Source organism: Telmatherina bonti, assembly GCF_933228915.1.
Source record: "Telmatherina bonti genome assembly, chromosome: 11".
In the NCBI taxonomy this organism is placed as follows: domain Eukaryota; kingdom Metazoa; phylum Chordata; class Actinopteri; order Atheriniformes; family Telmatherinidae; genus Telmatherina; species Telmatherina bonti.
Window position 1 is genome coordinate 20,220,257 of NC_136629.1, and position 22,686 is coordinate 20,242,942.

General features: G+C 40.6%; 1 protein-coding gene across 2 annotated transcripts in view; it reads left to right on the forward strand.

Annotated features, from left to right (window-relative positions):
• The window catches only part of LOC306762434 (signal-induced proliferation-associated 1-like protein 2), an 85,775-nt gene that overhangs the window by 38,304 nt on the left and 24,785 nt on the right, over positions 1-22,686 (forward strand). For both annotated transcript variants that reach the window (XR_013771498.1, XM_079248893.1), the window contains exons 5-10: positions 3,957-4,131; positions 4,347-4,450; positions 6,252-6,409; positions 7,032-7,608; positions 13,212-13,486; positions 18,818-19,072. Coding sequence is in view for 1 of the 2 variants with exons in the window: in XM_079248893.1 (XP_079105019.1) it covers positions 3,957-4,131; positions 4,347-4,450; positions 6,252-6,409; positions 7,032-7,608; positions 13,212-13,486; positions 18,818-19,072 (1,544 nt within the window). In the remaining variant the exon portion in view is untranslated. The remainder of the gene's footprint in view (positions 1-3,956; positions 4,132-4,346; positions 4,451-6,251; positions 6,410-7,031; positions 7,609-13,211; positions 13,487-18,817; positions 19,073-22,686) is intronic.

The following is a 22,686-nucleotide window of genomic DNA, read 5'->3' on the forward strand; positions in this document are numbered from 1 at the left end:
TATGGCAAAAAGAAACTTTGTAAGTAAGTGCCAATATGAAACGCTGAAGAGCTCATACAGTAGATTAAACACCTGCCATGCAACTCTGCAGGCTCTGCTATTAAAAAAAAAAAATGTGTGCAGTTGCTTTGAAATGGCAGGACTGAAGTCTAAACTTCCAGGAGAGAGAAAGAAAGCAATAAAATGAAAGTGAAGAAACTACTTTTAGAGGTGGAGAGTCCAGGCTGAGTGGGGCTTAAAGCGCTTCCAACTGGCCCTCCTCCTTGCAGACCTCAAACCAAACGTCCACTGGAGGCTGGTTTTATATTTGAACATAGGTATTTTTATACAGTTCTGTTTTAATCATTAATTTTATGCTTGCTGTGCAAATCTTTGATACATCAGGCTCCCCTTAATCTGCTTTTTTTTAAACCAAGCTGGACTTGGACCGTCTGCCTAATGTGTTTACGCAAGTAAGCTAATACTGCCCAGCTGGAGCTGCAATACAGCGATCATGCATGCCCTGTTTTATGTATTTAATTGTCTATATCTTTTCTCAAACATGTAAAAATGTTAAAAACATGCTTCTGTTTTTTTTGTGTGTGTTTAAACACACTGTTTAATAGACATCAGCTCATCTTTTGCGCTGGACTGTGGCTGTGTGTTTAAAAGGTTTGTTGTGCTGCAGACAGAAGGCAGAGTTGGTGAGAGTATCCTGGAGCGAGGCCGCATTCACAGTATGTTCATGATCAGAACTGCAGAAGGAAAATCCCTAAAGCAGAGTTGTGAATGCAGCGGTAATAGCCTTGGGCGTGAAAAGAGAAAAGAGCATATGTGAATGTGTTTTAGATCACACCGTAGAACACAATGACAGAATGTGTGTATTGACGAGTTAATCTGATATGATTTTCTATAATGGAAATCACAAATCATTTCTTCTCTTGAAAGTCTGTGTTACTGAATATGCATCTATTGTTCACATTTGATGGCTTAAACCAGAAAAATGGTGAACACTCCTTCCTCTAGTGAAACATAGAAAATGAAGATGCATAAGTATTTCATATAATTTGGCCATAATTTGGCCAAAATCAGCAAAGTTAATCAAATGTTTATGCTCATCTTTACTTCTCTATACCAGTTAACAATTTACATTTGTCCCTGCTCAGAGACCTGTTCTCACTACTGTGCCTTTAAAAAAAAAAAAAAAAAAAAAAAAAAAAAAAAGTCTTGATTAAATAAGCCAAAAAGGGAAACCTTTTGGGGGTCCGTGAATCACTCCTGATTCCTACAGCAACACAGTTCAACTCTTTTATAATGAAGTATAATTTCAGCTTAAATGTGATTAGTTCCACAACTTCAAGAAAGTAATCTATCACCAGCTGTGGTTATTTTGGTGAAAAAATAGACTTTTTACACATGTAAATGGAGTATTCTTCCTCTTCATTATTGTTCCTGCTTAACTCGAACACCATATTCCAAGAATTTCGATCTATCCATCCAGTTCATCCATCCATCCATCCATCCATCCATCCATCCATCCATCCATCCATCCATCCATCCAGCAGTGATTGGGTCATGGCACATGGTGGGAAGACTTTTAAGTAGGTTATTGCAGACGTCCCTCCCCAATGACACTTTCCATCTTCTCCTTGGGGATTGTATGGCTCTTCCAGGCCAAATGAGATATGTAATTCCTCCAGTGAATACTTATTCTAACCCCCAAACCTCCTTCCAGCTGGGGTTTGCTGGCTGAACCCAGTTTTGTCATTTCATTCACAATCTATTTTTTATGGTCACTAACTAGATCTCTGGCTGTAGGTGTGCATTAGAATGTAGATTGCATGAGGAATCACAAGTCTCACCTTCAACTTCAGCTTTCACAACAACACAGTGGTCTGATACTACGCCTGGACTGTTGCTGATGTACCACCAGTCCGCCTGTCCATCTCACGGTCCATTTTTCCCTCACTTCCTGACAGGATTGACGTACATAAATTCATTGGCTCTAGGCCAGTGCTGACAACCTGCAGCAGGGAATCCATTGTTTTCCAAAACAAGACCATAGCCAGAGGCATTGAGTCCTATCTTTGTTGCTTCACACACTGCTGTAGTACACCTCAGTGCATACAGGAGATCATGATCCAAAGATGCAAACTGAATAGTCAAACTTCTAAGGTCTCCTGAGCAGTTCAGGGTCAAGTGTAAAGAGCTAATCCACAGCTCCTAGGCCTGATTACAATCATTATTGTTCCTCATTAATCTGCATTTTGACAGCTTTTTAAACCCTACTTCTCATCACAATGGAATAAAGGAGGAAGGCAATAAAGTGATATACCATGACATAGATCTGTCTGAAAGGGTACTTGAGGATTGTGTTCAGGTTTTTACGATGCAGTTTTACAGTTTTTCTGCATCAGAACACTGCAGTGCATAAAGATGTCACACGAGTGCTGCATGTTGTGTGAGGATGCTGTTGTGTCCCTCAGGTGCTTCTTGGAGCTCTCCGGGGGGAATCTTGCTCCATTTTTCTCTCTGCTCATTATGTCTACGTCTTGTGGTTTTTGCCTCCACAAAGGAGAGAAACTGTCTGAGATAATATTAAAAACTTGGTAAAGGTCAGAAAAACTTCCCTTATAAGATGGAGAGGGGAAAATATCTGCATATATACTTATGTGTAGTGTTATGTGGCCTTAGTGTGTTTGCACTTTCCAAGCAGTGACACATTTTATACCAAAGGGCAATGTAATTGTCCCAGGCATTGGCTGGTCTGTTAAGAGAAGCAGGAGGTTAAGTGGGCCCATATTATCCTGGATAAAAAAATAGATGACCAAATCATTGTACATCATGCCATTTCCATTGGGCTTGATGGTATAATAGCTTTCCATCACCGCAGGAGCTTCGTAGTAGAACAGGCTGCCTGATAGAGGAGTCACCATGACAACAGTGTCAGAAGCACACAGAAAACTGATAACCTGTAATGGGGAAAAAGACAGTTCCAATTTGTTTCAGTTTATTGCCCATTCATTGGCTTTTACATTTAGGGGAGCTATTTTCTTCTTGCAGATTGATATATTACCCCTGTGTGGCCCAGCTGTAAATATGAAGCAACTGGTGCCAAATTTAAGGGGCTATCTTTTTTGGTGCATTCTTTCACCCCCCCCCCCCCCCCAGTTTTAGCTCCTTTTTTTTTATCTCTCAGCTTACATCCAGAATCTGTAATCCATAAAAGATTCATGTTGGTGGAAAAAACTGTCTCTCACTCTCCCCATGGTAGAAGAATCAGTCCAGATGTTTTGTTTCTTCCTGTCTGTTCAGAGGAGCGGTTCATGTCTAACCTGTCATATCTGCAGCAAACACTGCCAAGATTCAGCTGCCTGTCCTGTTTCTCAGCACTCCTCAATGCCAGACAAAGATGTCTGAGTACAGAAAAAGATCAGCCTTCTTAGTCACATCAGCTGAAGGAAATATATTATTCTTGTTTTTGGGGTTTTTTTCTTTGCCATTTACTGATTTTTTTTTTTTTTTTATGTGGATCTTCTCAGCAAACAAAAGTATAGCTTAAGGATAACTACTTCTAGAAAGGATTAGAATTCTATAGCCTTAGCTTCTTTAGCCATAAACCAACATTATTAGGCTGTATGTTTCTAATCCACCCCCCAAAAAACAACACACACATACCCACACCTTTTTTTTTTTTTTTTTCCCTGCAGCTGCTCTTTAAGTAGCGGCTAATAGCCTGACTTGATTTATGCTCTGCTCAGGGATCCTGAGAGTTCACAGGCCTGTTTCACAAAAGGGGATTTCAGCTCTCTCCTGGAAGGGTTATGAAGGCCCTCACATTAGCTGTGACATGATGGAAAGTAGGCGCTAGCAGGCTCTGAGTGTGTAATGTACAGTATGCATGAATGCAGTGCAGGGTGCAGCTCAGCGACAGGAAATGATACTTACCGAGTGTCTGTATATGTTCCTCATTCCAGCTAAGCTTCCAGCACAAGGTGGGAGTTCTCTACTGCAAGGCGGGCCAAAGCACAGAAGAGGAGATGTACAATAATGAGAGTGCTGGACCGGCACTTGATGAGTTCTTAGATCTGCTTGGTCAGAGGGTTCGTCTCAAAGGCTTCACCAAATACAGAGCTCAGCTGGATAACAAGAGTAAGCTAAATCACACACCAACTTAAACTTTTACAAAACTGCAAGTCCACACACCTCCTATCCTGCTGAGGGAAGACCTTTTTGGGCCAATAAAATGTTCTCTTTTGTGTTTCCTTAATCTGGATTTATTGTTAGAATAATGTATGGGATTACATTTACATCCTGGACTTTTGCAATCAAGCTCAGGCCCTTCACTGCCCTGTTGTCTCTTGCAGCCGACTCCACTGGTACACATTCTCTTTACACTACCTACAAGGACTACGAACTGATGTTTCACGTGTCCACAATGCTCCCCTACACGCCCAACAACCGACAGCAGGTAAACCACGCTCTTTTCCTCAGCAACAGACCACCATGTTTGCTTTTCTGTGTGGTGACTTGCTACCTAATGGATGGGCAATTCCCTGAGCAGCTTCCTTTTCGGATATCTCCAATTCTGACTGCTGCTTTTCTTCCCCAGAGACTCATTTCACCACAGTAATGACCTATCAGTTAGAAGCAAGAACATTGCCATGGTGATTGTGCCCTATAGAAGGATTTTAATCAATGCATCCCCTGGGGATAGGCCTGGTGTGGCATTATGTGGGCCTCTGTGTCTGGCTGTGTGTATAAGTGGAATTAAATGGATGTCGTGGCTGATGGGCGAGCAATGGCCCAATAAAATAGAAATGACTGAGGTTTGACACGTTAGTTTTTATAGAACTTATATGAAAGTGTTTTTTTGAGCCCATAAAATAAAATCTGCGGCCACAGAATCAAATGTAGTAAAGGATGTAGAAAGTGATGGGTTGGAATAAAACACACCAGAGCCCAATTTATCAAGTGCATCTTAAACCTGTGATTGGCAGCTTTTGGGTAAGGGAGGTCTCTATTTTCCTCCAATTGTATTTCATGAAGTGGGGTCGTTTAATTTAATCCCTTGGTGGTAATCTTCCAGCTGGCTTCTCTCATCCCTTCATCCTTTTCAATTCACCCCTGTACCCTCTAATCCTGCTTGTTTTTTTTACTTGTGTTGACCTTCACTGACTACCTTGCTCCAGACAGAATAATGAGGTTAAGTATCAACACAATCAAACAACACAAGTCGTATGAAATAGGGTTTTGGAGAATACATATCCTCCACACGAAAAAGAAATAAGCAATTAAATTAGGTTAGGTGAATATATGTAACCTCAGAAGGCTTTATATATTTCGCCTTTCAGTCAGCAAATACGGAGTAACAATTCTTCAAAGTCTTAAATATGCAAATTAACCTAGAATCCTCCATATTCCTGTGTGAAGGGGATGCTAAAAAAATGGCAGTTCTGTTTAAACAGCACATTTCATTATGTAAAAACTGGATGTTTTGATCACAAAAGACAAAGTATAAGACCAGAAACCTATATAACATACACAAAAAGACCAGACTTATTAAAAAAAAAAATGCAGTTGTATTTTATAAACAGCTAATTGCAGGCTTGTGAAAACAGAAATATTTTGAGTTTAGTTTTGAATGTCCACAGTTTTATTGGACTTTGGGTCAGCAGGCAGTTTATTCTAGACGTATGAAGCACAGTGGCTGAAGGCACCTTGACCTGAGACATTTGGTTGGGTTACACACAGTGAGCAAATCAAAGATAAGGAAGCTGTTTGGTTCTTCTTTTGGTTCTATTAGTCGGGTTGAAAAAGAATTAAAGGGCACAAATGGGATCTCACCAATTCCAGAAACTACATTCTAATATTTGAAGAAGCTGAATTACTTTTCATTTGCTAATAAGAAATGTATTTTTTTTTTTTTTTTTTTTTTTAAGTAGGAATGAGCGTGTCCTTGTGCTAGTCAGTGCGTATATAGATTTGGCTCTACACCTTACTTGATCTAATATGAAACGGTATGATAAGAGTTTTTACAGCAAATGCTGGTGCATTAAGTTTGAGACATTGTTAAAGAACTGCTGAGTCAGTTTGACAACCACTCTCACTCTTATCTACTGGACTGCAAGGACATTTGCGAGAAGAAAAAAAATCCAGGCTTATGCATGAAGAATTTATGCATTTCTCAACCCTTGTCTAATTGAACTTTCTTACTGCGTTTGCCTTGTCTTGTATTTCATTCAATATCTCCTTCTTTACTTTTTTTATAGTTATTAAGGAAGAGGCATATTGGCAACGACATCGTCACCATAGTGTTCCAGGAGCCCGGGGCCCTTCCTTTCACTCCAAAAAATATCCGCTCTCATTTCCAACATGTGTTTGTCATCGTCAAAGTCCACAACCCCTGCACCGATAACGTCTGCTACAGGTAAATGGAACAAGCTTGCACCTCGCCTGCAAGGCCCAATCATTCGTACTTCTTTTAATAAAGAAAAGAAGTACAGGAGAAAAGGAAAGAAGTAATGTCCTGAATCAAAGCTGCTGTGAGAAGCCAGCTATTGTTCTCGTGACAATTAATGGGAGTGGGTTTTTATCATTTGATGTGCTTTGCATTAATGTCTTCATTCCAAATTGGCTCCACATGAACTTTTAGCTCTAAATTTAAAAGAGTAATAATGATAGCCTGCTGGGTTCCTTCTGTGGTTTCTGCCATGGTTTCATAGTAATATGCAGGAATCACGGGATTCTTTTTATCTTTCCAGTGATGATACAGTTATTAACTTCAGAGACACCTTTAAATTATGACTTACAGCTCGATCTTCAAGTGCTTAAATCAAAACAGTTATTGCTAATAACATAGCATTTGTTGAACAGAGCAAGATTAGTCTGAGCTCCTCCCTTCTTCATCAGAAGTCATTTCCCTGAAAACCGTATAATTTAACACTCAACTGGCGGCTTATAGTACAGTTCAATACTTCTTCACTCCTTTTTAGCTTTTGAAGCTGTCATGCTGCATTGATAAATTGATTTTGCTTCCCCTCCCCTCTCAGCGTGGCTGTATCCAGATCTAAAGACGTGCCTCCATTTGGCCCCCCTATTCCCAAGTCAGTAACTTTCCCAAAGTCAGCAGTTTTCAGGGACTTCCTGCTCGCCAAGGTCATCAACGGGGAGAATGCTGCTCACAAGTCGGAGAAGTTTCGAGCCATGGCGACTCGCACGCGGCAGGAGTATCTGAAGGACTTGGCTGAGAACTTTGTCAGTACGGCGACGATAGACTCAGCTGTGAAATTCAGCTTCATCACCCTTGGAGCCAAGAAGAAGGAGAAAGTTAAACCCAGAAAGGATGCACATCTGTTCAGCGTGGGAGCCATCACCTGGAGTGTCTGTGCCCGGGACTTTGGCCAGTCGATGGATGTGGACTGCTTGCTTGGTATTTCAAATGAGTTCATTATGCTCATTGAAGAGGAGTCAAAAAATGTGGTGTTCAACTGCTCGTGTCGTGATGTCATCGGATGGACCTCAGGGATTATGAGCATTAAGATCTTCTATGAGCGCGGGGAGTGTATCATGCTGTCTGCCCACGACAGCTGCGGAGAAGATATCCGGGAGATGGTGCAAAGACTAGAGGTAAGACCCTTAAAGACTCATCTGCAATAATAATAATCTCAGTCGGCCTAGAGGTCTTAATGTCTGCTGGATTAGAACAGCAGTGGTAACCGACTTTATTGCAGTGTCTAATCCTTTGTCTTCACTATAAGTTTCAAAGCTTATCATAAAGACATATCTGAGGACAAAAGACTACTTTAAAACACTGCAACCCTCTTACAAAAGAAGAAAGTCATTCTTCATGTGTATTTTATCCTGTCTTTTTTTTCTCCCCTTCATATATGTAATGAACACATTACATTGGCTGAAGTAGGGCCCAGATACTAACACTCAGACAGGAAAACTAAGAGACTAAAACAAATCTAAGTATCAAGAGCACAACAATGATAAGCACAGGAGACCGTGTGATCCTGACCAAACACAGAAATGCTTTGAAAAGAGTTTTAAAACAGATTTGTTGTGTTTGACTGTGTCTTTCTGTACTGTGTTAATTCCGATGCTTTAGAAAAGAGCACTTGCTTTCGTCGTCTCTTTGCTCTGCATTGCTATAGCGACACAGTGGTTGGCATGACAGTCATATGGTTGCCATGAGTAGGCTTTTAGACCACCACACACACACACACACACACACACACACACACACACACACACACACACACACACACACACATAAATCACACTGTTTCCAGTTTTACCTACTAATCATGGATTTTAAAGCTTCCCTGGGAGAGTTTTAGTTTAAATAGATGCTACACAGACTAGCTACAGTAAAATCTCTCTCATTTACACGTAAAGAAGTCGTCTGTAATCAGAATATTTGTGTAAATCTGTGATTTGCTCTCAGGCTTCATGGCAAATGATAACAAACGGCTGCTTTTACTTTCTGTGATTTTCCTTTGGAATATTTGTGGTTTCTCTGTGGTAAAACTGCACATTTTCCAAATATTGTTCTTGCCATCGTAGCTCAGCGCAGAGCTTTTTGTTTTATTTTCATTGTTAGGTCAGTAGATTTGCTGCTTGTTGAGCCTAGATCTGTCTTGTCAGGTGTCAGGTTCCTGCAACTCTACATCGAGCTTCCGCTGCTTTGTGTTACAACCTCATTGTTGTAAGAAAACTGGTCATTTTAACCTCAGGCTGTTAAATGGGCTTCAGACACGGTTAAGGATTTCCTTTTGATAGCTTATTTTGGTTCGTTTCTCAGAATCCTCAGAGGTGTACAGTCAGCCGTTCAGGTCAGAGGTTGATGAGGATAAACCATTACGAGATATTGCAGCATTTTCATCAAAAAGAAACTAAAGCCGCAGTCCGCCCCTGCAGCGGACGGATCATTTAATGGAATGAAAGATTAGCGATAATGTGGCTTTTTTTTTTTTCCTTTTCTTTTCACTGTTGTTAAATTGGAGCATATTTGGGTGCAGGTGTAGGAGGGGGCAGTTTAAACAGGACACCAACCCAGTTTTTATAGAGCGGTGTGGGAACACAGACACATTTTAAGGTCTCGTGGACTAAGAATAGTGGACACTTGGCCTCGATCCACTGCACTTCCCACTTAGACCTCTCATCCCTGTATGTTATTCGTAATGATTAATCTCAATTATTCGCATTTTATTTGCATAAGAATATGCCATGAAAGCAACATTTTAATTTATATTGATTTTGGTGAGTGACTAAATCATATAATAGATACAGACATTGATACAGTAAACTCACACTCTATAAATGTCTGGAAAAATACATTTAATTTTAAAATAGTAAAAAAGAAAGAAAATATCCCTGGCCAAGTTAAGTGTTGTTTTATATATTTTAACTAACAGCTCCAGGTGTTTTCTAACAGTCTACAACATTTTACAGGACTTTTAACCTTTAAAATGTTTCTGCTCACACTCTTCATTAATAGACATTGAAATGTGACAGTAAACCAGGGCGGGATGGGATCAGCCACTTCAGTCTGGTCATGCAGTAGAGGTGATCATCTCCTGCTCTGACTGCAGCTTGAAGCTGGATGTTGCATGAGGACCAAGCTTCGAGTGTGTTCTTCTGGACTTACACAGCAGCTCACAGAGAGTAATGATACATGCTTTTTATGTTACTCAACAAAAGTCTCCAATCTCACCAAAAAAGTTGCAAAACTTGTTGATTGTCACTTTTTCTTTAAACAGACTCACTGGAGGAGACTGAAAAACCTCTAAATATAATGGCAGACAACCTATTGCCTTCTTCTCTTACGTAGTGGTAACATTTCAAAAGGTATTGCCAGCTAATATGCTCCACCTGTCCTTAAAGTCTCCTTTAGGCTGCCATCTCAAGAGTCTCAATATTTCCACCAAACCACACCAGAAAAATCAGGGATTCAGCCAACAATATAGTCCATTCTTGCTTAGAAACTAAACTAGTGCCATAAACTTCAAAGGATCCCAAAAGGCGGAGCTGGTTTTATTACCACCTTTTGCAATGAACTAGCAAGCTCAAAGAGACTCATAAATGAACACAAGAACAAGTAAATGTGTTCAAAATGTATTGCATACTTCAGATGTGTTCCAAAGAGAGAAAAAAAAACTTCACAACCATCTGAAGCAGTGTTTCCCATAATTAATCTGGACAGAACAGTGATGCCATTCCGTTCTGCTCACACTTCATAAGAAGGATATATCAGCATTTGTGATTAGCAAAGGACATCACTTCCTCTTTTGTTATGCTAATCTCCCCTCTCATTTACTTTTCACTGGATCTGTGGGAAATATCTTGCAGTCGAAGGTCTGAATAAGTTTTAAGAGATGAGTGGATGAGGGGGGGGGGGGACACACCCAAGCAGACAGTAGAGAGGCAGCAGTTGGCACATTTGGGTATGAGCTGACGGTGCAGACTTTGTCCCAAAGGTGTCTGTAAATGTCCCCGAGGTCGACTCGAATCATGTTTCACTGGGAGGATTTACAGGCTGCCTGACTTGTGATGTAATGCGAACCAGAGCGAACAGATTGCCCACTGTAACACACGGAGGAGCCCAGTGCGCTAGCACAACTAAAAGCTTTGTGGAGGAAAGCTTTGTGCCCTCCCGGGTGCTGCAGAGCTTGGTGGCCACATGTTCACCTTTTATTAGACAAGTCCTCTTGGCGTGGTAGCTGATATACACTGTTTTGCTTCCTGAACAAAGTTGGCACCTCCTCTGTTTACGTGTCTCTTCGTGTGCGCTACGCATCAGTGGAGCTACTAATGAAAGGTGGAGGAAGCGAGATTCTTCACAAAACAGAATAAAATAATTTATTCTAGAATGTAATGAAACTCAACTAAAAGTGGAATAAACTATCAATAACTGCAGTAATCTGTATTAATCAACACTGTTCGAAAGCTGTGTTTCACATGTCTTCCCAGATATTATCTTGCCTCATGTAACAAAAACATGCTTTATCACATTATAAGCTGCTGTCATAAATTTAGGCTTTAATGAATGTTAGAAACACAAACATCCAGCCCAGAGGAAGCGTGTGGCATTTGATCGACACATCCAGATGGATCCTTCTGGTTTTGAAGACCAGTGGAGTGAAAAGGTTTTGTCATACCTCTGAAATATGCTCCTGGAGATGGTGTCATCCCTGTCAGGTCTATGTCTGTCAGACTATCTCAGTAAAGATCAGATCCAACGTGACTTGACAACAGATTTCACTTTGATGATGTTTTCTTTCTCTTTCGCACTGTCATAGTTGTATGTCACCAGTCGTTCAAGACAAGTCGGTTAGACGTGGAAACACTTTGGTCAGATGGCCACACATTTACACGTTCATTCTGCTTATCAAAATATTTTTAAAGCACTTACTTCTCAGACAACACATAATCTTCTGAGAACCTGAGCACATTATCTTTAGGGTTTAATGCAGAATGGTTGTTTAGTTGGCATCAATTCAATTCAATTCAATTCAGCTTTATTTGTATAGCGCCACTTCACAACAATGCTGTCTCAGGGCACTTTACATACACATCATTTCAAACCTATTCATACATAGCCGATAATAAAAACTAACTGATTGCATTGAATCATGACTTCGATTTAATCCCCCATCATGAGCATGCATGAGGCAACAGTGGGAAGGAAAAAACTCCCTTTTAACAGGAAGAAAACCTCCGGCAAAACCCGGTTCAGGGAGGGCAGCCATCTGCCTCGACTGGTTGGGGTGGAGAGGACAGGAAAGACAGATCAACATGTACAACTGTACTTATTCAGGAAGACCTGTGGAAAAAAGGAGAAATAAGTTAGAGACAGCAATATTGTCATATTTATGCATTAATACATTAGAGAAATGGAGCAAGGTACTTCTGAGTGCATCAGGTGACGTCCCCATTGCTACATAAGTAGTGGATGGCTAGACTACCCATAACTATAAGAGCAAAGAGCATAACCTGGACTGATGGGTCCCGTACATGCAGACTCCAACTTAGGACAGTTGGAGTCACTGAGCTTCGGTTTTTTGACTGTGAATGAGAATGTTGGATGTGGATGAGTGTGCTGTTTGTCCTGCTACAAGGACTTGGCCGATGTATGATGGTGCATCTTGGATTTCTTCTGACACATCAGGGTAAGATTTCTATGACAGGGAAGTTTGAAGGAGTGTTGGCAATCTATAGTCTGTGTTAAAGTGTCACTGCAGCCAGCTGCCACTCTAAAGCAAATGGATGCTGTCACCCTTAACTGAACCAAAACTAAGCTGATGGTTGATTACAGCACATTGGATGCTGTGGGAATTCTTTGGGGTTTTTTTTTTTGTTTTTTTTTTTAGTTCCTTCATTCCATTGTCAAAGTATTTGCAGGAAAATGTGTGAGGCAGCCACACATGCATTTGCGCAGCAGACATCTAAGCCACGTCTTTAAATGCCACAGACACATAATACTTCTCCTCTCTCAATGCTCTTCTTATAGATATATATTTAATTTTTTATAATAATCCTGCCCCAAGAAAACAGGTTGCCTGAACTTTGTTTGACCTGAAGTGCATTAAAGCAAAGGTTAATTCCAGGCCACCTCTGAGAAAAGTAAGCATCTTAACTCACACGCAAGTGCATGATTGAACAATAACCAATTTTAAGTCATTCAGGCATACAGTAAGACTTGGATTGTCAAAGCGGCAAGTCTCTCAAACTACAAGACTAGAGTGAATTATTTTCATTGTAAACACTGTGATATTATGTGTTTGTGTAAAATACTAAACACGAACGGTGGCTCATAGACTCAGCTTCGTGGAGACATGAATGTCTCTTAGGCTAATTAGGTTTTCATTCATGCAGCAAGTACCGCTGTAACATCCATAGAGATGCTGTGGTTTCTATCCACAGAGGCGTGCGTATTTTTGTGGGATTTATGTTTTTTTCTCTCTCTTTTTTTTTTTTAAAGTAGACTCTTTGTAGCTCTTTCGCTCAGTTAGCTCCCAGATGGTTTTATTAACTGCGCTTTTTAAAGGTTCTTTAAATTAGTCAAGCAAACATTTTATAGCACTTGGGACAGGGTTTTCACTTTACTGCTGATGTACTGAAAGGTTTTGGTATTACACATGTAGGACTCTGGACTGTAGACCACTTCGCTGCCCGTCTGCATCCGCTTTAGGTTATAAATTCATTTGTTTTCCTTCTGATTCCAGATCGCCACGAGAGGTTGTGAAACGTCAGAGATTACTCTGCGCCGGAACAGCCTTGGCCAGCTCGGCTTTCATGTCAACTTTGAAGGCATCGTGGCCGATGTCGAGCCCTTTGGCTTTGCTTGGAAAGCAGGGTTAAGACAGGGCAGCCGGCTGGTGGAAATCTGCAAGGTGGCCGTTGCTACTCTCACTCACGAGCAGATGATTGACCTGCTGCGCACATCTGTTACCGTCAAAGTGGTTATAATCCAGCCTTATGAAGACGGAACACCTCGAAGGTAAAAGTCTCACTTCGTTTTATAATTTCTCAAAGATTTTAGAGGAAAGAGGCTACATGCAAAGCAAAGCATGCAGGATCTTTCTTTCACTTTGGAATTAAGCCGTGCTAAGTGAGAAGGAAGCAGGCGCCCCTCATAAAATCATAATGGCAGAATAGTCCCTGGTATTTTCATCTGGGAAAACTAGCCTAACATTTCTTCTCGTGTTTAAGGTGATTAACATAAAGAAATGCTTATAGTACATCCAACTTGTTGATGTTTTTCTTATCTGATTTCTCTTGAGAGGGAAGTGTCTTCATGAGCGGCAGCTTCAGCAGAACTGTTAGTCACAGACGTGGACAGTCAGCGTTTCTCGCTAATGATAATGAGATGAGCCTTTTGATTAATGGCTCAACGCTTGCTGCCATTGTTTCACAGCTCACATTTGCGGATTGCTTTTCCTCCTAACCTTACATGGTGTTTTATTTAGTAATTAGGATGGGGGTATTTTGTCTTTTTTATACAACAAACTGTGTTTTAAAAAGACCCATGGGGACAGTCCAATGCTCCTGTACCGAGAGAGACGGATATTTCAAACTAATCTTTGTGATGATAGGAAATGAGGTTCTGTGTAAAATACATGTTCTGAAAGCACATCTGCTTGTTTTGTCTGTGAGAGACAATGCTGTGAAATCACATCCGCCACTCTTTCACATTCACATTTTCAACATCTTTGTTTTACATTTGCTTCAAGCTGACAGATTTGCATGCCAGAAAATGCTGGTTCCACTTTGCCATAGAAAACCATAGCAGAGTAGCTTCAGAGTGGGCGCAAACACTACTTTGATGTCATCCCACTGTTAATGCAGATGTATGTAGCTAATGCTTACTATGAAAAAATCTTTTGATCAATGCTAAATGGCTGAGGGGTACTTAGTTTAGATTTGCTATCAGTCCTGGTAGATATTCTGAATGGACATGACCTGAACTGGTTTCATGTCTGTTTATCGTGTCAAAGAGTTCATAATAAGCACATTTTTATCCATCAAGTTCATGTAACAAAGGCAACACAGAGGTAAAATCGTTGCTCTTGCAGATGGTGGGTTAACATGCCTTGTCTGTGAGTCTCACAGAACAGCCTCTCTGGCAGAACTAACTTCTCATCCTCTTACCACAATCAGCAATGATACAGAATGATACAATCATAATTGAAGTTTGTGGACAAATAAAACAGGTTAAACAAATATAATCCAAAACATTTTATGTGTCCAGAAATGATTGTCCAGCTCCCTGGAAGCTGTGGTTACAGGACAGAGGATTCGGTAAAGCAAGCCGTTAACAAGCTTCCAATGCCGGTGCAAGACACACATCACACCTGATATCTGTAAAGATAGTCTGGATGCACTTTAGAGAATTTGTTCAAAGCTACAAATATACAGCATATAACAAGAGTATATGAAATCTGCAATGAGTAGTATGATGGTCAATATACAGCTCCTGACCCATATATAGCATTTACTAAGACAGACACATCTGGCAGATTAGGAGGTATTAGCAAGACCAAACCGCTCTTGCTTTAAGATTTCTTCGTCTCACTTTTTTTACAATCACCTCATGAGAACTGCAGCACTCCATCATGGGATCTGTGAATTTTCTCTATAGACTAAAGAAATCGAGAGGTGAAAGGTCAGGGGAGGAATCTGGAGTGCCCTCGAGTCTTTTTTTTTTGCTGCTGCGTCTTTGAGTTGCTAAAGCGGTGCAGTTAACAATAAGTGCTCCAGTTTCTCCTCCGTTATCTCAAAGGAAAGGAATTCATCTGGGCCCTGAAGGCCTCTGTCAGTCCCTTGAGGCCAGTGAGAGGGGGGGGGGGGGGTTAGTCGAGTAACAATGGACAAGAGTCTCATAACCTCCAGACAAAGTACCATGACCTCTGCACTGCTACCATGACAGGGAAACATGTTTTCATAAACTCATGTAGTAGTCTGCTTCTGTTTTTAACCCTCAGATTATTGTTTAAACCTACTAATATAGTGATTCCTCCACTTTGGTTGGAGACCGATCTGGCCGAGATAATTTCAGCTGAAATTTTTAGAAAGAAAAACAAGTTTCCTGCTTGGCTGGCAAACCTCCCGAAGCTGTTAATGCCCTAAACAGGTTTGCCCCGCTCAGTCTTCAGCCAGAGAAGATATGGCTCTAATATTAGACTTACCTTGCACTGTATTTATTTAAACTGGGGGCAGGATGTGGTTTTAGTTCGGTGCAGTACCAGAGGCTTTTCCATCGTCACTCTGAAAAGCTTTAAACAAGTTCAGCATGTTAGCCTCGGATCAAACTAATGAGAAAAAGATGAGAAAGATTAGCTCTTTGAATCAGGAATGTGAAGTAGAGAACATGGCAGAGCTTTATGTTTTAGTATGTGGTCATCAGAGATGTACAGATAAACAAAATGATCAGTGCAATATAGACTAAAATGGATTATTATTGCGAAACACACAAACAGAAATGGACAACCGCCCCATAGATGAGATTTTGACAATCCTTGGATGCGTTTTCACTATCTCAGCTTGTTTTTTATCTTTTTTTTCTTTATATAAACATGTTTTTGTATTAACGTTTTATATTCCAATGACATAGACTGATATTTGACATGGCAGGTAACCTGAATTTCAATTGTCTTCAACCTGCACCAGAACCCTACCGATAATGAGAATTACCTGTGACATTGAAGTGGTCATTTGTGACCTTTCTTTTGAAGTGTCATCAGACTTGTCATTGCGGATTTTCTTCTGGACTGAAGTAAGCCAGATTTCTCACTTCTCATGTCAACACCCTGCTAAAGACAACACTGCTAAACCAAAACGCAGAGAACCTGCATCACATATTGCTGCAGTTAATCTCTGCACATCCTACACAGAAGCTGTTTTTTTTTATTCCTCAGATTAATTGGTAAAGGAATCTTGAACATCTTTTCTTTTTTTGGAAACTGCATTTAATGAATCCTTTGTCAGTGGTCTGACAGTGGTTGATCTGGGTCATCACCTCTGTGACACGGACTCTGACTGTGAGAATGGATTAGCTTCTCAGTCACTGGCTTGTCACTAGAGTGACAGATCTCTGACCAAGGTCCACTGTCCTCCTGTTGCCATACCCAACTATTGTAACTGGAAAAGATCCAACTGGTGGAAGGAGCTATTTTATCAGCAGCCCAGCTCAAAGTCCAGCCCAAAGTCACTGCCCTCCATGAGGTGGCAGTGACTTTGCCTAACAAGCTTATGCTGACCACTATGCCACAATTCAGTCCAGCAGCAGTTTTTGCTCTTCTCAAGAGGAAACAGACAGTATTATTTCTCACCAGTCTCTTGCTTCCTCCACTCCTTCTGCTTGGCTGGGTATGTCTAACGCCATCTCCTCCACCACTAGCCTCCAGGTTGACTTTAACTGTTGACCAAACAGCCATTTCCTGCTGCTTCGCTGTGATTTATACACTGAGAGCAAGAGCCCCCTTATACATTGCAAACACACACATTCTTCACATCAGGTCAGCACAAATAATATTGCTGCTTCTAGCTGAGCTTGTGGTGCTGCTGATGGAGAACATGAAGTGCATCAGAGAAAATTTGTCCTGTCACTTCTTGGTCATTCTGGTGCAAAATGCACAGCAAGATACAGTGGCTGAGACCTTTGCTGTTGACAAGCTGTTACCAAGGCTTAGCCTTTGCAGAAAGTAATGACGCGTGGGAACCAAGCTTGACCACGCACACACAACACAGTTAATCAAGGTAATGAGTGGATTAGAAGCCTTGTTTGGAAACAATTGGTCAGCAGTCTAGAGGATTTAACACCCTTGTTAGCATCCTGAACAAAAAGTGAATGAATGACCTCAGGTCACATGATGAAAACAATAGAATAAGGAGTGTACCAATTGAATCATCATTTTCTGGACACAAACAGCAGCTCAATCCTATAAAATATATTCCTTTTTCAATTGTAGACATCCCTGATCTCCAGATGCTATAATTACTGTCACTATTCTATTTATCAAACTAGCAATTCAGGTGACAAACCAAACACAGGCAGTGAAAATTATGAACCACAGGATATTTTTTTTTGTCATTGATAAGACCAGCTCAGCAATGACTAACCAGATGTGAGAGATGCTGGAGGAGGAAGTGGAGGATGATCTTCTAGTTGAATTCTATAACAATCACAGCTTCAGTGGGAGGTTGTAAACAGACCAGCCACCTATGGCCTAGTTTGATGAAAGAGTCACCCTAAGAGGGATTACTCGTCCCCTTCACCACAGCCTTTGCAATCAAACAGAGCACCCTCCTCAAGCCCCACTGTGTGTACATCTATGACCACAGCAAAGTATACAGAGTTTTTCAATCCTCCGGTGGATCCTGCAAAATAGGCTTTGGAGGGGGAGGGCAGTGTAATCATTGGGGTCACGCTTGAGATAGTTTTGGAGAGCTGGCAGAGTGTGGCGGCTGTTTAACCTGGACCTACCACCCAGTTACTCCCCCTGCCCTCTCAAACATACACAACATGCCTTTGCACAGCCCCAAAGATTAATGTTGCATGAAATGGCAGCACATGCCTTGTCCTTTGCAAAGATCTTCAGTGTTCTTACAAGTAATAAGATGGAGATTGAAGGACGTAAAGCCTCCTGTATGGAGGCACTCAGCGGTGAGCCTTATCTGCTGGAGTGGTCACAATTTTCAGCTGTTATTGAAATCATCTAAATGCTTCTCTCTTTTTCTTAGTAACCTCTGGTATGCCCATAAAGCCTCCGTTTGTACTAGTGTTTGCCCATCTTTGACATTTATTGTTGTTAGCGTTCAGGCCTTTGTGTTACCACGGATGGGCACACTGCATCTAGATACGTGCTTCAGGCTAAACGCTTCTGACATCATATGAGGGTGTTCCTGCAGGAGTGGAAACCACAAAATATGAGCAATTTAATCCATTTTATTGGATAAAACATGGTTATGAAGTAAAATGTAAAAATATATTCAATTACAAAGAACTGCATAATAACATTATTACATTGGATTTATTCATATCTAACAAAATCATATGATATGAATCTAAACTCATCCTTTAAGATTTTCTCATTTGTATTATTGATGGTAATTTTTGCATTTTATATGTATAAAGTTACATTGCTTTAGCCATAAGCATGTAATAGTGTGTTGCTGTTGAATAATGGATTATATAATGTCAAAATGCTTTAGTCCAAGATTAAGCTACAGTATTCTGATGCACTAATGAGTTTCCTCAGGTTGGGGACCTTTAAATGTACAGCCCAAAAAACTCACTAATGGCCTTTAATCTTTGCTTTCTCCTTCTCAGGGGCTGTTCTGAGCTTTACAGAATACCAATGGTGGAGTACAAGGTTGACAGCGAGGGAACGCCCTGCGAGTACAAGACGCCCTTCAGGAGAAACACCACCTGGCACAGAGTGCCCACAGCTGCCGGAGCCCCTCTATCCCGAGGTTCGCCCACTCAGGGTCCCGACCGCTTGCAGTGCCAGCAGATCCTCCAGCAACACCAGGCAGCTATTCCACGAAGCACCTCATTTGATAGGAAGCTCCCAGATGGCCCGAGGTAATTTCTTCTGTCCAGAGTAATTGACTAAAGACGGTTGTGGTAAAGATGTCGTCTGATCAGATGATTGGTAACAGGAAAAGGTAGTTTTGTGCAAAATGAAGCTAGATCACCAAAAAGAATTTACATATTAAAAGAGGTTCAGAATTTGGTTCAGGAGTTTGATTTGCATAAATAAATGATCACGGAGAGTGCTAAGCTCATTTTATATTCTCATATTTTGAACACAATACAAAGTGTGTCTACATTCGCCAGGCAGATCTTTCTGGTAAGCAGCTTCTGATTATTTATTTTTATTACTTCAGCATTGTACAGAAATGCATTCATATACAGATCCAGGGGAAAAAAGTATTTAAAGTGCAGCCTTTAAAATGCAGGACACATTTTTTGCAGATGAAGAGTGCTCATCATGAATAAAATCTCCATGTTTGTGGAAAATCCATTGCAGACATTGAGTCCAGTTTGCAAAGTGTTTCTGGGGCTTTTGTCATGTCTTTACTGCAGCTGACTCCAGTTCTGACTCCAGTTGCTTCTCTTTTGTGGTTCTTTCTGGTTTTAGTTTTGTTTTCAGCAAGTGAAATACAGATTTATTAGGTTGAGATCAGGTGACTGAATCATCCATTTCATTCTTTCCAGAAACTCCTGGGTTGGTTTTTTTTTTGTTTTGCAACAGGGTCTATCAATAATCTTTCTCAGTTCAGCCCTGCTGTATTTCTCTGTACACTTCAGAGCTCATCTGGCTGCTCATGTCTCTGTCACATGATCAATAAACACTCGTGAGTTAGTGGCTTCAGAAGCAAAGCATGTCCATGCCGTTACATTATCCCAGGATATTCTACACATGACGTATGAGTTTGATAATGAGCTTCTCCATACCATTTTCTTCATACCATTCTGTTTTAGGGACTGTTTCAGATTTTAAGGTGTTTTTTCCACTTTTTGTTATCTTGGCTCATCAGTGGTTTGCAACATGGTTTGGATTTCTTCTGTTGAGCCTTCACTCGGCTGCATGTTGTGAAGGAGCTCTTTCATCCATCACTGCTGTCTTCTGTTGGACGTCCAGGCCTCCTTCCGATTTGTTGATTTGGCCGCCCCTAATGTTCCAGTGAACTCTCTGATGGATTTGTTCTGTTTTTGCAGCCCAAGAAGGGCCTGTTTCACTTCCACTGAGCACTCCCATCGACTGCATGCTGTGGGTTCACAGCAGCAGCTTCCCTATTGAAATTCCACAATTCCTGACCTTTTAACCAAATAAGGAATAATTCACATCTGTCTGTCAAATGGCTTTTGATTGGAATGTCCAGTTACATGTCATGAAGTCTTTCTCCCTTCTTTCAGTGTAAATATACCCTGAATAAATCTGGATCTCTGCACATTAAGCGTATATTTACGTTTTATCTTTTGCCCTGTGCCTATTTATCAGGCTGTACCTCCACAATGAAATGTGTATATCTCTACAACCAAAAGGTCTATTTGAATAATTTTGGAGTCATAGCCAGGGGGAAACTTTAGCTTGTAAGTATCAATGTATTTGAATGTGTAACTGTTTTTTAAAAAAAAAAAAAAAAAAGAAGTAAATAAAGGTGACAAATGTCACAAATTAGAAAAGTTTCAGGCCTTTTTAAAAAAAAAAGATAAAAAGTAATCCTACCAGGATAAATATGATTATCCCTTTGGAATCATACAGCTGTATCTCTAAACCTCAATAAAATCATGGTGGAAGATGTGAACATTATCTCTGCTCTCATAGAATGAAGTAGAACGAAATTAGAGAGCTTTTAGTAGTAACAGTTCAGGCAAGGTCTCAAAAATGGCCATTTTGGCACAATTTAGCACCATCTGTTCTCAAACCCCCCGATTGCGGGGCCTTTGGTTTTCAAAGGATAATTGTAACTTCAATTTGTTTTTGGTAAACAGCTGAAATAAAAACATCTTGTGTCACTGATTTTTCATGGACCTAATTGGAAGACTGCACTGGAAGTAATAGTGAAGATTATATAAATGTTGAGGGACAAAGGAACTTTTCTCTAAATATTAAATAGACAAAAATGTGACTGTTAAAATGTTGTAAATGATGTTATTGTCTTTATACAAGTACGATGAAATTTAACTCTTACCATGGGAATTATAAAAATTATTGAGTACAACTGTAAGCAGTGGTTTAGTCCAGAGTATACATGGGTATACAGAGTATACCCACTTCTTTTTCAGTCAGTATACCTACTTAACACCTTGGGATGCCGCTTTCACAATTACAAACATCCCCACACATGTACCTACATCAACCAGCAACTCAGCTAAGGTTACCGATGCTACACTGGTGCCGTTAGCAATCAGCTGCATTAACTTTGGCCTGAACATAGACATAATAAAGATATATTTATCCATGTCTGTGAGCCTGTCTCTCACTAATCTGTGTGCCCGTATTCATTTTGTCATTTCATAACTCTTCCTCCCTGAAACCGAATAACAGGAATTATGTGACAATGAACAAATATACAGATGGAGTTTTGGGGTAAACTATATAGAGTAGTCTTACATGTCATGTGTTTTATGGGCTACTTTTTTTCTGTTTTTGAATAAAAAGGGCGAAAAATTGAAAGTATACCTGCTTGTTGAGGGACCACTACAGTGCTGACTTTAAGAGTCAAATATATCAGTCCATAAAAATGTAGGCAAATTTTGTATATAACTTAACAATTTAATAACATTGATGATACGGAAAAATATCACCTTAGATATGATTTTGAAAATAGGCAGTAAAATATTAAATCTAAAAGTTATTGTTGATGAGTTATGAAAGGAGCTAAGTAGCTTGTTTGGGATGGGAGGAGGTAATGAAAGCTACAGTGCAAGGGAAACTATTCTTCAGCCTGCTGGTTCAGGATTGGATTGTTCTGTAATGCTTGACTGATGGTTAGAGCTCAAACAGTGTGTACCAGAAGTATTTCCAATGATGCTGCTGGTTTTCTTCCTTAGATGGTTGGTATACACATCCTCCAGGTGTGGGAGCTCCAGCTGCTGTGCAGTCTCTATACTGCAACATCTGTGATGTTGTCTGTAGATGCTCTCGGTTCTTCAGAGCTTCTACAGCAGTTTCTGGTTGAGCCGTTTGTTGGAGCCTCCTTAGGAAAAACAGTTTTTGCTGAGCTTTCTTCGACAGGCTTGAGAGTCAGAGTTAGATGGCTCGACAAAGTGACTCCAAGGAATTTTATACTCTCCAGTCTATTACCTCTCCATGTATATAAAAGAGTGCTCCTGTCCTTGAGCCATGAACACAGTGAGGAAGCCAACCCAAGTTATGTAGCTTAGTGACCCGTGGTTGTGTCATAATACTGTTAAATGCGGAGCTTAAGTCCACATATGACATCTTAACCCAATCCAAGTCCCCAGGGCCCCCTTCCCTGCATGTTTTAGACATGTTCCTCCTCCAAAACACATGAGTCAGATTACTGAACTGTCTCATCAAGTTCTCTGCAGCCTGTTAACAAGCCCTTTATTTCATTCAGGTGTGTTAAAGTAGGGTTACCTATAAAGCATGCAGGGCAGGTGGTCCCGACACCTGGATTGGGCAACACTGTCTTAATCCATAAAGAGTCAAGCCATGAAAAAAT